This window comes from Hyperolius riggenbachi, chromosome 8, assembly GCF_040937935.1.
Source record: "Hyperolius riggenbachi isolate aHypRig1 chromosome 8, aHypRig1.pri, whole genome shotgun sequence".
Taxonomy (NCBI): Eukaryota; Metazoa; Chordata; class Amphibia; order Anura; family Hyperoliidae; genus Hyperolius; species Hyperolius riggenbachi.
The window spans coordinates 78277073-78292388 of NC_090653.1; the positions used below are offsets into that span (position 1 = coordinate 78277073).

Sequence of the window (15316 nt, forward strand, 5' to 3'; positions counted from 1 at the left end):
TATATGTCGCTGTTGTGCATCTTTAAACGATACTAGAGCTGAAGGACTCTGGTAAAATGGCCATATGTTATGTGTGGGGTGTTAGTAGCAGATACATACCACGCCTTCTGTTGCCCTCCATCACTTGCCATTCTCCTGTAGCAAGCCCAGTTCCGATGGCTAACCCGGGCGTCTCAGGTAACCTCTGACCCGGACATACTGCGCCGCAAATGCACAGTATGTCCATTCAGCTGATGAGGACTACATTGGATGGGGGATGGGGTGGGGGCGGGATGTGCGAACTCTTGTATAGAGACAGCATTGAGTGTGGCCACAAGGGCAGGGCCGGCGCTACAATAAAGGCAGGGAAGGCAGCTGCCCTAGGGCCCCGGCCGCCTGGGGGGCCCCGGCCCCCGCTGACAGGCAGCCTGGGACACTGTCTGTGCTGCTGCTGGCTGCAGTGCTGCCTGTGTGTCCTGGGCTGCCCTGACTGTGTGTGGGTGCCGGCCGAGTGCGGTGCAGAGACTCGTTGCGAGTTTGAGCCTGGCCGGAGCGGGGACGGGGAGGAACTGAAGAGATACATACCGCTACCGCCGGTTCCAGCGTCAGGTCTCCATGGAAACCACCCGGCGTCCTCTCTTCCACTCAGCGCTGCCGGGCCTGGCTCCACCTCCTGGACGCACATCAGACTGACACCACGCAGGCATGGAGGTCAGTGCGTGGACGTCCATGCCTGCGAGGAAAGGGGAGAGGACGTCGTCACGTGACGTCATCACTGGAGCATCAGCGTGCGGAGACTGGAGAGCCTGTCCTGAGCCTGACTGACGTAAATGGTAAGTTAGTCAGGCAATCCTGTGGATGTGCGGGGGGGCTTTGGTGGTGATGGAGGTTTAGTTGGTGGTTGTGGCCTTGTGGGATCCTGCTTCCTGGGCCTTCCACTGCATTGTTTATTTTTATTTGTATGTGTAAGGGGAGGGGGACTGGGGGGGGGGAAACTTTGGTGGTGATGGGGGTGTAGTTGGTTGTGGCATTGTGGGATACTGCTGCCTGGGGCCTTCCACTGAATTTTTTTTTAAATTTGTATGTGTAAGGGGGGGGGGGGGGCTCAGGGAGGGAGGGGGATTCCCATTTGCCAAGCAATGTGGTGGAGGCGATCCTGATGCCTGTGGCCTGCCACTAAATTCTTTTTTTGTAAAGGGATACTTAAAGAGAGTCTGAAGCGAGAATAAAACTCGCTTCAGCTCTTATATTCAGCAGGGGCATGCGTGCCCCTGCTAAAAGGCCGCTATCCCGCGGCTGAACGGGGGTCCCTTACTTCCCAAATCCCCTCCCTTCTTAGCGTGGATCTCTCCTGGTGAGGCAGGGCTAATGGCCGCAGCTCTGCCTCACACACGTCTGTCAGCGCGTATCTTCGCCTCTCGCCCGCCCCTCTCAGTCTTCCTTCACTGAAAGGGGCGGGGGAGAGGCGGAGATCCGCCGCTGATAGACTCGCTGAGAGGCAGGGCCCCCTATTTTTTTTCTGCCCCAGGGCCCCGTTTCACCTAGAACCGGCCCTGCACAAGGGTGCTGAACAGACATATTGCACATGCACCACACAGTATCTGTCATAGGGTCACAGGGTCATAGGTTACCTGAGACGCCCACGTTAGTCATCAGAACTGGGCTCGCTATAGAAAAACATCGAGTGACGGAGGGGAAGGAAAGGTGTAGTAAGTATCTGCTGCTACCACCCCACACATAAGATATGACGATTTTACCAGAGTTCTTAAGCTTTGGTATTCTTTAAGTAAATTTGAAACATCATATTTAGTGTACCGGTACATTCTTTCTTGATGGCAGCTGAAAATATATTTAGTTGATATGGGGCTTGATTCACTAAACCGTGATAACTCAAATATCACACCTTATGAAAATATATCACAGCTAATCAGAGTTATCACACCTTATCAAAGTTATAACACCCTTTAGCAAAGTTATCACACCTTATAAAAAGATATCACACCTTATCAAAATTATCACACCTTATGGAAAGATATCACACCTTATCAAGGTTATCACACCTTATAAAGTTTAGTATCAGTATCAGAGTAGCAAAGCAAGCGCTACGAACCCGCAGGGGCTCAGGGCAGGACAAGTGCCATTGCCAATTAGCAGGCATAAGTTTGTAGCACTCGCTATGCTACTCTGAGAAGGCGTGTTAACTTTGATAAGGTGTGATAACTTTGATAAGGTGTGATATCTTTTCATAAGGTGAGATCTTTGATAAGGTGTGATATTTGAGTTATCACGGTTTAGTGAATCAAGCCCATGATGTCAAAAAATCTCCAGTGAGAAAACTCATTAGTCACATTTGAATTAACTTAACAGGAATTGTCTTTACATCGATACCACTCGGGTAACAAGGGTTCATTGTACATATGTTGAGGGAAGACAATCACTTATAGTAAGCACAGCTATCCTTCCGTTGCTGGATCTTTCAGTTGCTGCAGGTTGCTTATTTCGTTTTTTTCTCTGGAACTTGTAGTAGTAAAATTCTACTTTCTACAAAAGTGCTACAAATGCATAATTGCTACACAAGTCACACACATTTTGTGATACATTATTAAAATATACTGTACATGCATTGGGTCAAAAAATAGATTTTTACTTACCTGGAGCTTCATCTAGCCTTCGCAGCTACTGCCGTGCGTGGAGTCGTCGTCATGCCTCCATCAATTGTGCTACCTAAATTGGTTGCAAAAGAACTGTACCATGCATGCGCAGAATGCTCCTGGCGATTGGAGAGCGATTGATGGAAGCGCCTGCACAATAGCCACCACCCAGCCGGATCAGGAGTTTTTCTGAGGGGGACAGCGCAGAGGGAACCCTGAAGACACTGAGGGGCTTCGAAGACTAATGGAAGAAACCCTGGCTGGAAGAAGCCCCAGGTAAGTACAAATCAACTTTTTTGGCTCGGTTCAGGTTAGTGTTGGGCGAACAGTGTTCGCCACTGTTCGGGTTCTGCAGAACATCACCCTGTTCGGGTGATGTTCGAGTTCGGCCGAACACCTGATGGTGTTCGGCCTTTTAAGTTCGGGTTCGCCCCGAACTTCTGTATGCCCCCGAACAGGGCCCCTGTTTGGGCGAACAGGGCCCTGTTCGGCCGAACAGGCCGCAATACGGCCCCCCTATGGGGTCGCAGGCATAAGGGGGGAGCATGCCCCGATCGCGGGGGGGGTCGGAAATTCCCCCCACCCCCTCCGCTAGCGCTCCCCCCTCTGCCCGCTTCCCCATAAAAAAAGTTTAAATCAAGTTCAATAGTAGTGTACCTGGGCTGGTGGCATTGGCTGGCAGTGGAGTGAGGAGGAGGAGGAGTCCGAGTAGCAGAGTGACGTTGAGGCCGGGCAGCGGGCGGTTCAGCGCTAGTACCCTTGTGGTACTTCCGCCCTTTCTCTGACCTCACGTCCTCTGCATACGAGGGTACGCATCACGCGTACCCTCGTATGCGTCATCACGCAGAGGACGTGAGGTCAGAGAAAGGGCGGAAGTACCACAAGGGTACTAGCGCTGAACCGCCCGCTGCCCGGCCTCAACGTCACTCTGCTATTCGGACTCCTCCTCCTCCTCACTCCACTGCCAGCCAATGCCACCAGCCCAGGTACTATTGAACTTGATTTAAACTTTTTGTATGGGGAAGCGGGCAGAGGGGGGAGCGCTAGCGGAGGGGGTGGGGGGAATTTCCGACCCCCCCCCGCGACCGGGGCATGCTCCCCCCTTATGCCTGCGACCCCATAGGGCCCCCAAAATGGGCATGTTCGGGGGTCCCATTGACTCCCATTGAGTTCGGCGTTCGGGCCGAACATGCCGAACATCTGGCCCATGTTCGGCCTGTTCGGCCCGAACCCGAACATCCAGGTGTTCGCCCAACACTACCAGGTATGCTTAAAAAACAATCTTTCTATTTCAACGTGCAAACAGCTATGAATGTCTAAAACCATGAGAGAACACATACAACGTTATGCAGCCATGGCAACAGTACATGTTTGGTTGAGCCTGTGGATCCTTGTGCATAAATAAGCTGCACAAAACCAGGTGCATTCTGGCTCTTCTTGCTTATCTGAGGTAATCAGGTGCCTTCTCCACACCTAGGCATACCCACTGGGCATTTTGTTATAGAAACCTTATAAAATCTTTGTTTGTCCAGGCATGCAAAAAGCAAAGTAAGCAAACTGAAATTAAGTTGTCTTATAGGCTGATTTATGTAACTTGCTAACAGGGACGGATCTAAACCAAGTTGCCCCAAGTTGCGCCTGGGGCAAGGTCAGGTTTTGGTGCCTAAACTGCCATTTCCCATCCACATTTTGCCGCCTTTTTAAGAATTCAACAAACTGCGCCTGGGGCAAGAGACCCGCTTGCCCCCCCCCTAGATCCGTCCCTGCTTGCTAATTTATATAACCACTGCTCTTTGCCAGCTTAGACGTAGTTTGTGCAAACAGAATTGGCTGGTGGTTACGAACACATATTTACATTTCAGGTCATGGGAAGAATGGCGAGAATAGTGAAATGTAAGCAGAACCTTACCTTTAGCTATTATACTGCTAATCAGCATTTTATCTAAAGGTCTGTACACACGCCTGATCAAAAGCAACGACGGGTCCGTCGTCACCTCCCGCTGGGCGTGTTTTCAGCAGACAGTGGCGGATCGCTCAGAAACAGCCTTATCAGTACACATGCTGTACTGTCTGCTGAAAACACGCCCAGCGGGAGGTGCCTTCCATCAGACGTGTGTACGGACCTTTACTTACTGACAGTTTAAAGAGGAACTGTAAGGAAAAATAATGAATAAAATAGCCTATTTTTACAATATTTATTTACAGATTATTTAGTCAGTGTTTGCTCATTGTAAAATCTGTTCGTGTTTTACCTTCTTAAATTTATCACAGGTGGCGACATCTCTAGTAGGGAGATATTGCTTGCTTGGTAGTTGGAAAAAGCTATTATTTCCCACAATGCAACGAGGTTCACTGACAGCAAACTGTCAGGACCATGTTCATGACATCACACTGTGGGAGGGGTTTCATCACAATATCAACTATACAGACCCCCTGATGATCTAAGCCCAATCTACATTATTATTATTATTTATTTATAAAGCGCCAACATATTCCGTGGCGCTGTACAATGTAAGAAAACAAGCAAGGGATACATAATGATACAGACAATGATATACCTGTACATCAAATATAAAAACTGATACAAGATACAGCACTGCTGATTACAATTTGATTTAACATGATGACTAAAATGTATAAATGTCTAACAGTGTGCAAGCAATTAAATTAATAACAGTCCATGACACAAAAGGGTGAGAGCCCTGCCCTTGTGAGCTTACAATCTAAAGGAATGGGGTGGAAACAAGAGGTGGGGATGTATACAGTATATGTACAGGTAGTGCGTAATTAGGTTATTAAGTGGGTGCATGGCCTAAGCTAGAGAATATGCTTGTCGGAAAAGGTGGGTTTTGAGGGAGCGTTTAAAGATTTCAAAGGTGGGAGAGTGGCGGATGTGTTGTGGAAGGGCATTCCAGAGGAGGGGTGAGGCACGTGAGTACATGATACGATTCTTTATACGATTCGATTACGATTCTATTTACGATCCGATTAAATCCAACATGTCCGATCAGGATTTGATTCGATTCAATTCGATTTGCCATTGCAAAACAATGGCAAATTGAATTGAATCGAAACAAATCCCGATCAGACATGACGGATTTAACTGGATTGTAAATAGAATCGTAATCGAATTGTATAAAGAATCGTATCGTGTAGATTAGAGAAAAGGTAAAGATTTCTTGTGGGAAAGGGGGGTTTCAGCTACTAAATGAAATGAAGTTCAATCTTTGGTTAAAGTTCCTCTTTAGGTTTTAAATGATTTAAAGGGAAATTCAACTTTTTGAAAAAAAAAAAAAAACATTTAAAATTGTCATGAGCAAAGTTTGATGCTACACAATTCTTTTAGAAATATAATTTTCTAAAAATTATATTTCAAATGTAAAAATGGGTGTTTTAAATAATTTGTTACATTTTACCAGGCGCATAACTACAATGTATGGGGCCATCCTGCAAGATAGCATGGGGACCCCTGGGCCCACAGGCCCCTCCACCCCCCTCCCCTGCAAGTGTAGCCAATAAAGAAAAAATGCATAAAAAAATACTTTGCCCTCCCACACACAAATCATCCCCACCACCCTCTCCTGCTGAGTAGTGCAGGGAGCACTGTTATATTTGGCATCCTCTGGCTCCTGATCATGTGACTTGCATCGGTCTTGTGAGTGGGTGGGGAGAGGGAGGAGGAGCAGGTTCCCACAGCCCCTGGACTCCCCCCACAGTCGCAGGGCTATTGGTGCACCTCTGCATTTTACTAAACATCACTATAGTTCCTCTTAGAAATGCACCTGTTGTTTTCACGTTATTTGAGCCACTAATTAGCAGCTAGTTTTATCTCCCGTCTGTCACTTTCTGTTAAAAGCACTGCAGATTTTTTAATATACTTTATATGAACATAAAAGCAAAGTAACCAAGCTAAAAGAGATTTGTCATTAGAGTGTACCTGAACAAGTGCATGAAAATGTTAGAATTAGATAGCTCAGAGGCTTCCACGATCCTCCTCCAGCCATCTAGGGTCTCTGTGAACATAATCGACATGAGCTTGGTGATCATGGTGGCGTCACTATGAAGGAGGAGGCAGGGCCGGGGTGGAGTGGGAGTGCACTATGCAGAGCTTCCTTCTGCACAGCATTATCTGCTAGCATGGTACTGTAGGATCAACCTGTTAAACTAATACTGTTGTACCTAACAATAGGTACAAGAGTTTTATGCAGTGAATTATATCTCATTTTTAAAAAAAATTCACATATACCTTCTTCTCCAGCTTACACAAAAGCCATTCTAGACTAGACTACATTTTTATTCCCCAGTGTCAGGAACTCACCTTCTGGAACAAGCAATGCGGCCTGTACCTGGCACTTCTGGGTCTGCACTGATTGAATGCACGTGGTAGCTCCAGTGTTAGGACCAGCGGGACCACGTGCGCACAGTCTGGATCATGCAGGGGACAAGCGCACGTGATTATGCGCCCGTCCTACTCTCTTAGACATCACCGAACATAATACTTGCTTAAAGGGCCAGAGGATTATTGGCTGTGGGAGTGTGTGGCCAGCCACTGATTGGTGCGAGTGAGAATTTAACCTCCCTGGCGGTATTGACGGTTATACGCGTCAATACAAAACATGCTGTGAACAGTATTGATGTGCATGCACATTAATACTCTCCTGCACTGTATACTAGACCCCTGCTTGACACATTTTGGCAAGTTACAGGAAAAAAAGGTTATGAAAATCAATTGTATCACTTTTTGCACAGAAATCCTGGGGAAACTGAATGCCAGGGATTAAGGAGTTCTGTGTCATTCATGTACTGCCCGTTGTAGTGTTGTTACCTTAGATTACTTCTGGTTGCGTCTTTCTTGTTTGACCTTCTATTCTGTGTACTGAACCCTTGACTGAATTACTGACCACTCTTTTGGATCACTGCTTGGACTGACCTGAGCTTTGGAACTGTTGCTGACCTGATTTTGCCTTATCGCTGGTACTGTGTATTCTGCTGTGTTTCACCCTGGATTGTTATTGCAGTGCCTTTGCCGAAAGATTCTGTACTGTGTTTATCTAACCCCATTTGCCAACTGTCTAGTTTCTCGCCTGAACTTTGTCTAGTGTGGTTTTGTTGGTATCACTGCCTAGCTCATTTTATTGAAGAAATAAAAAAAAATATTTGTAAAAAAAAAAAGAAAAAACATTGGGGGGAGCAATTACAGCCCACCAACAGAAAGCTCTGTTGGTGGGCAGAAAGGGGGGGGGGATCACTTGTGTGCTGAGTTGTACGGCCCTGCAGCAAGGCCTTAAAGCTGCAGTGTCCTGTTTTGTAAAAAATGGCCACTAGGGGGGTTTAAGCCCAGGGTCGTCAAGTGGTTAAAAAAAATCAAAAAAGTAGACTGAAGCAGCTGCTTCGGTCTACTTTTTTGATGCTTTATTAAAAAATAATTGAGCTATATACTTTGGTGGTGCCGACCTTTTTTGGATTTCTGACTGGTACTGGGGTGCAGTTCTGGGCGCACAATTCCATTTTTCTGGTGTGTGCTCCTTCTACCTACTATTATGGATCCATACTACAGATACAACTCCAGCCTCTATTAAATAAGAAGCTTTAAAATGCACATTAAGGGGAGTCTTTATCTCACACGGGGCACAAATCAAAGAGGAAATGGCAGCCCAGGTAGCTAGGCTAATGAAAGAAATCCAAGAACTAGACGTCGAATACAAAGTTAGAACCACTACACAACTGAAAATTAAGCTATCGGTACACTCGCTGCTGCATTTAATAGCCGGAGGGGGAGCGCAGATCGGGGGACTCAGGTGAGGGAGGGAGAATTCCCCCTTCCTTCTCGCTTCCCCCTCCTGCTCGGCAGCCCCCCCCCCACGGCCAGGAGGCTGCCCCCCCCGAATTTGCCGCCTGAGGGACCCGCATCACTCCACCTCACGGGCGGATCGTCCCTGATGTCCTGCACTGTAATTTAACCGGTGTTAATGCCACAAGAACACCACCTGTTCACCCATTAGCGCCAAGCACATTACCAGGTTGACACGCATGTTCAGACGCGAAGCTAGTGGGGGTCAGGGTAGGACAGGTACCTCCGGGCGCTAGGTCCTTGAGGGCGCCCAGCTGAGTTGCAGGGGGTTTTTTTGGGGGGAGGGGAGCAGCGCAGAGAAGAGGGAGAGCTGTGAGCAGAGGTGGAGAAGGAGGGGCCGTCTGCCCCCCTTCTCTCACCTTCTCTCACAACTAATGTCCGGGTGGCTGGCGCAGCGGGCGGGACTTACCTCCGTCTCGCTCCAGCGCCAGAAGTTCGGGTCCTGCAGCCACTGCTCTGGTCTGGACTAGACCAGAGTAGCGGCAAATCCATCCGGCGCTGCGACGAGACGGAGGTAAGTCCCGCCCGCCGCTGCCAGCCACCCGGACATAAGTTGTGGAGGGGACAGCGAGGGAGGGAGAGCCCCCTAAGGTGAGAGAAGGAGGGGGGAGATGGCCCCCCTTTTCCACCGCTGCTCACAGCTCTCACTCCACTGCGCTGCTCCCTTCATGCTGGGGGACACCTGACTACATATTCTGGGCACATATACCCCCTGACTACATATACTGGGCGCATATATACCCCCTGACTACATATACTGGGCACATATACCCCCTGACTACATATACTGGGCGCATATATACCCCCTGACTACATATACCGGGCGCATATACCCCCTGACTACATATACTGGGCGCATATACCCCCTGACTACATATACTGGGGACATATACCCCCTGCCTACATATACTGGGCACATATACCCCTGGCTACATATACTGGGCACATATACCCCTGACTACATATACTGGGGACATATACCCCCTGACTACATATATTGGGCACATATACCCCCTGACTACATATACTGGGCACATATACCCCCTGACTATATATTCTGGGCACATATACTCCCTGACTACAAATACTGGGCACATATACCCCCTGACTACATATACTGGGGACATATATCCCTGACTACATATACTGGGCACACATACCCCTGGCTACATATACTGGGCGCATATACCCACTGCCTACATATACTGGGGACATATACCCCTAAATACATATACTGGGCACATATATCCCTGGCTACATATACTGGGCACATATACCCCTGGCTACATATACTGGGCGCATATACCCACTGCCTACATATACTGGGGACATATACCCCTGTCTACATATACTGGGGACATATACCCCCTGCCTACATATACTGGGCACATATACCCCCTGACTACATATACTGGGCGCATATACCCACTGCCTACATATACTGGGGACATATATCCCTGACTACATATACTGGGCACATATACACCTGGTTACATATACTGGGCACATATACCCCTGGCTACATATACTGGGCACATATACCCCTCGCTACATATACTGGGCACATATATCCCTGACTATATATACTGGGGACATATACCCCCTGCCTACATATACTGGGCACATATACCCCCTGACTACACATACTAGACACATATACACCTGGCTACATATACTGGGCACATATACACCTGGCTACATATACTGGTCACATATACCCCTGGCTACCTGTTCTGTGGACATCTCTACCCCTGGCTACCTGTTCTGGGGACATCTATACCGCTGGCCACCTATTCTGGGGACATCTAACTGCTGGCCACCTGTTCTAGGGACACCTATAGACCTGGGGCTACCTATTTTTGGGGAACCACTGCTGTCGGATTGAGTGTATTTTGGGGAACTGCTGCCAGGTGAGAGGTGTCTACCATATTAAGAGGGCATTCTGACAATTTATGTGAAATGCTATCTATTTATGTGCCTCATGACTGCTGAATTTGTCTTGTTGGGGGCCTCATGGTTACTGAATTTGTCTTGTTGGGGGCCTCATGATTTGTTGGGGGCCTCAAGATCGCTGAATTTGTCTTGTTAGGGGCCTCAAGATCGCTGAATTTGTCTTGTTGGGGGGGCCTCATGATTTGTTGGGGGCCTCAAGATCGCTGATTTTGTCTTGTTGGGGGCCTCATGATTGCTGAATATGTCTTGTTGGGGGCCTCATGATTGCTAAATTTGTCTTGTTGGGGGCCTCATGATTGCTGAGTTGGTCATGTTGGGGGCCTCATGATTGCTGAATTTGTCTTGATGGGGGGCTCATGATTACTGAATTTGTCTTGGAACATGCTGGAAGGTACATACTGAGGGAGGGTGGGTGAGCGTGAGCCTGCTAACTTCCTGTACATTTGGCTCCACCCACAACCACGCCCACATTTATTATATGGTCACGCCCCCTTTTGGCGCGGCGTGCCGCAGCCTTCACCTTAGGGGGCGCATTAATAGTCTTTGTCCCCGGGCGCTGAAAGCCCTAGCTACGCCTCTGCGCATGTTGCTATGGTAACGCATTTTGGCACACATTGCCATAGCAACGTGCACTTAAGTGTGGCAACGTGCATGGCGCTAATGGGTTAATGGGCGATGTTGCCTCTTATCACCCTCCTGTTCCCTCCTCATACCTCCCCTTAGCAGAGTGAATGGGGCAGGGAGGAGGAGATAATGACAGGGTGATAAGAGGAAACATCACAGCAAGCCTGCCACTTCCTGTTTGAACATTTGACTTTAGGCAAAAGTCAAAATTTCAAGGAATGAGGAACTGGGAGGAACCAGGAGAAGAATACACAGGTATGTGGAACCAGCATGAATATACCTCTGTATGTACCTTTATGCTGGGAATACATGGTACGTTTTTCGCACTTGATTTCATGCCCGATCGATATTCGCGCTCGATTCTACGGTCGATTCCCTTGTCTTTCGATAATTTTTCTTATCTTTTCCCATTGTTCCCTATATGAAATTGAGCGCGGAATCGACCCGGCGGGAGATCGGACATGTCGGAAATTATCAATCGAGCCATCTTAAAGGGGTTCTTTCGCGAAAAAATTAGGCAGTTAAAGAGACACTGAAGCGGAAAAAAAATTATGATATTATGATTTGTATGCGTAGTACAGCTAAGAAATAGAACATTAAGATTAGTGTAATTGTTTCCAGTACAGGAAGAGTTAAGAAACTCCAGTTGTTATCTCTATGCAAAAAAGCCATTAAGCTCTATGACTTTCAAAGTTGTGGAGAGGGCTGTCATCTGGCTTTTATTATCTCAACATATTTCTTTTTCTCTGCCAGAGGAGAGGTCATTAGTTCACAGACTGCTCTGAAAGAATCATTTTGAATGCTGAGTGTTGTGTAATCTGCACATATTATAGAATGATGCAATGTTAGAAAATACACTATATTCCTGAAAATAAAAATATGAGAATATTTTCTTTGCCGCTAATCTTCTAGTAATTATTCATAGTACACATCCAATTCATTATATCATATTTTTTTTTTCGCTTCAGTGTCTCTTTAAAAAATGTGACAGATGACAGGTTTTGGGCCAGTCCATCTTTTTAAGGGGGATTCTCAGGGCTTTCTTTGTTTTCAACAGCATTTCCTGAACAACAGTTGCAAAATCTAACTGACATAATAGTGTGCAAGTGATTAGGGAGGCCGGCTGGTATCTTGCTATTTTGGCAGTTAAACTGCTGTTCAGGAAATGCTGTTGAAAACAAAGAAAGCCCTGAGAATCCCCCTTAAAAAGATGGACTGGCCCAAAACCTGTCATCTGTCACATTTTTTAACTGCCTACTTTTTTCGCGAAAGAACCCCTTTAATGGCTCAAAAACGTACCGTGTATTCCCAGCATTAGGTATACTTCAAGCTAGTAACTATTTATGACATCTCACCTTATATTTATGTTATTTTCTCAGTTTTGTAATCCAGTTATCTATAAACCTTGTGCTTTCATTAACGATTACTATTATTATGTAGTATTTATATAGCGCTGACATCTTCTGCAGCGCTATACAGAGTATATTGCCTAGTCACTTAAAGTGACCCAAATTAAAAATACAAGATTTCAGAAATAAAATCTATTTTCTAAATTATAATAATAAATAGCAGCCTTTTTTCAGCTGCATGATGACAAATATAAAATATTTTACATTTATTGGAGGAACCCCTCCCTTCCTTTCAAATTGCCGGGATTTTTCCGGCAAACTGGTGGAGTAGGAGGTGTCCGGCAATGGAGGAATTGCTAATGGCTGCCACCTGTATAACCCTAGTTATGAAAAGAGAAGGGTGAAAAGTATGCACTGAAATGCTCATAGACTTGAAGGAGTGTTTATTTATCTTTGTATGTGTCAGAGTGGGGCAACTAAATATTTTTAATAAAAAAAATGTTTGGTTTGGGTCCGCTTTAACTGGCCAAATCTCAGACATATTTTACTGCCCCTCTAATTCTAACCATATTCACGTACCCAGCATAATTCAGGGCCAATTTTAGCAGGAAGCCATCTAATTTATCCGTATGTTTTTGGGATGTGTGAGGAAACCAGAGTGCCTTGAGGAAACCCACACAGACACACGGAGAACATACATAAATGCAGTTAGTGCCCTGGCTGGGATTAGAACCGGGGACCCAGCACTGCAAAGCGAGAGTGCTATTCACTACGCCACTGTGCATAGCAAGGACAGCCATACTATCCCAGGAAAAAAAAACATATATAAGTAAATAACTACTTGTTCTACTTACTTAACATATAAATTGTACTGTCCACGTTTTGATTTCAGGGAATTTTATATAGTAAATAAAGATAATTATGTTTCTGGTATTTGCCATCTTGATTCCCTCTGTCTGAAGCCCAACCTGATGTAATTTCCTCCCTTATTTTTTTTTGCTCCTAGAAACTGCACTGTCATAGCTAGCTTGCTTTGTAAACACATGTGAGCACTCAGCACAGCATAGATCGAATTTCAGCAGCAGACTACACTGCCCTCTGTGAGGAACAGGAATGTGGGAAAGGTAATGACATGACAAGCTTCCTTCTTGTCGGCAATGGAACAAATAAAGCCAGGCGGACTGAGATAAGATTTATTACAGCAGAAACATTTCTGAATAGATTGGAGTGCTTGCAATGCAGGGTAAGGTTGCAGGCTGCATATTAAACATAGAGCAGTGGGTAAATGGAATTTTTAATGCCCACAGAACTATTTCTATGCTGACTATATAGACTTATAGGTTAGTGGTAGATTGCGTAAAAGATCGACAGCTTCCAAATGTTATCGATCTTGTGATTGCAGCTGCTGATCATATTATTAATTGAAAATGCAATTGTTTCAGTAGATGTTAATTAGATTTGATGTTTATAAGTCTAATTTGTTGAAATAATGTATTAGTGCATAACCACCTTGACATCTGCACTCACTCTTATAGTATCCCTACCCTCGTATCCTAAACATGCCTAGTTAACCACTTTTACTGTTATGCTGTTATGTTTAACTTATACCTTTTTGTCAGGATCATAGGGAATGTTTTCTTCTACAGAAAATGAACTCTTCTCTGTATGGCTAAAAAAAACAACACTGATTTCATAATATGAAGCATCGGACGAATGCCAGTATAAATTCTGTGCCAAGAACTCTGCAGAAATCTCATGAAGCTACACCCACCTTTTAGTACGACGGGAAAAGATCAGTGAGAAAAAGATTCATATTGTCACCATTGAGAGCTGCAGATATGTTGGACCCTCAGAGTGTAACCGCTGGCTTGGTGGGCTTAATCAGTATTTTTATTGTGCTGAGTTATGGGAAGTTCTTATGGAGGAGAAGTAAAATGCCTCCCGGTCCCTTTCCTCTGCCTGTTCTGGGCAACTTTCTGAGGTTTTATTCTGATGGTTTGCTACCAGGACTAATAAAGGTGAGTGCGACACTGATAACATGTTAGTATCTATGACATTAACTGATGCCTAGTACACACCATACGATTTTCTGTAAGATTTACCTGCCAGATAGATCATTTCCAACATGTTGGAAATGATCTATCTAACCATCTATCTGCCTAGCAATTAAAGGGATACTGTAGAGGTGTTGGGGGAAAATGAGTTGAACTTACCCGGGGCTTCTAATGGTCCCCGCAGAAATCCTGTGCCCACGCAGCCCCTCCCCAATGCTCCGGCCCCGCCTCTGGTTCACCTCTGGAATTTCAGACTTTAAAGTCTGAAAACCACTGCGCCTGCATTGTCATGTCCTCACTCCCGCTGATGTCACCAGGAGCGTACTGCGCAGGCCCAGTATGGTCTGTGTGCCTGCACAGTACGCTTCTGGTGACATCAGCGGGAGCGAGGACATGGCAATGCAGGCGCAGTGGTTTTCAGACTTTAAAGTCTGAAATTCCAGAGGTGAACCGGAGGCGGGGCCGGAGCATTGGGGAGTGGCTGCGCGGGCACAGGATGTCTGCGGGGGACCATTAGAAGCCCAGAGTAAAGTTCAACTCATTTTCCCCCGACCCCCTACAGTATCCCTTTAAGCATTGTTCTACTCAGCAGGAGATAACCACAAGCCAATGCAAGAGAGATAATGACCAGTCTCTACCAGTACTTTACAGAAAATAATCTAATTACAGAAAATCTTACAGAAAATCTAACAGAAAAATCTAACAAAAAATTGTATGGTGTGTACTAGGCTGAGGACTTTCCTGCAATCCCAAAGTCTTATTAGGTTTTAATCTATCTTGTAAAGTTTTTACTGTCTCAGATAGGTATATGAGGGTTGTTTCTAAAGAGGAGCTGTCAGCCATACTATCTCAGAA

The 15316-nt window shown here is 46.0% G+C and overlaps 1 protein-coding gene across 1 annotated transcript in view; it reads left to right on the plus strand.

Annotated features, from left to right (window-relative positions):
• The first annotated feature begins 14185 nt into the window (after positions 1-14185).
• Positions 14186-15316, plus strand: part of LOC137528941 (cytochrome P450 2F2-like) — a 64159-nt gene continuing 63028 nt past the window's right edge. Inside the window, exon 1 of the mRNA XM_068250738.1 lies at positions 14186-14425. Within this exon, the coding sequence (XP_068106839.1) occupies positions 14246-14425 (180 nt within the window). The 5' untranslated portion in view covers positions 14186-14245. The remainder of the gene's footprint in view (positions 14426-15316) is intronic.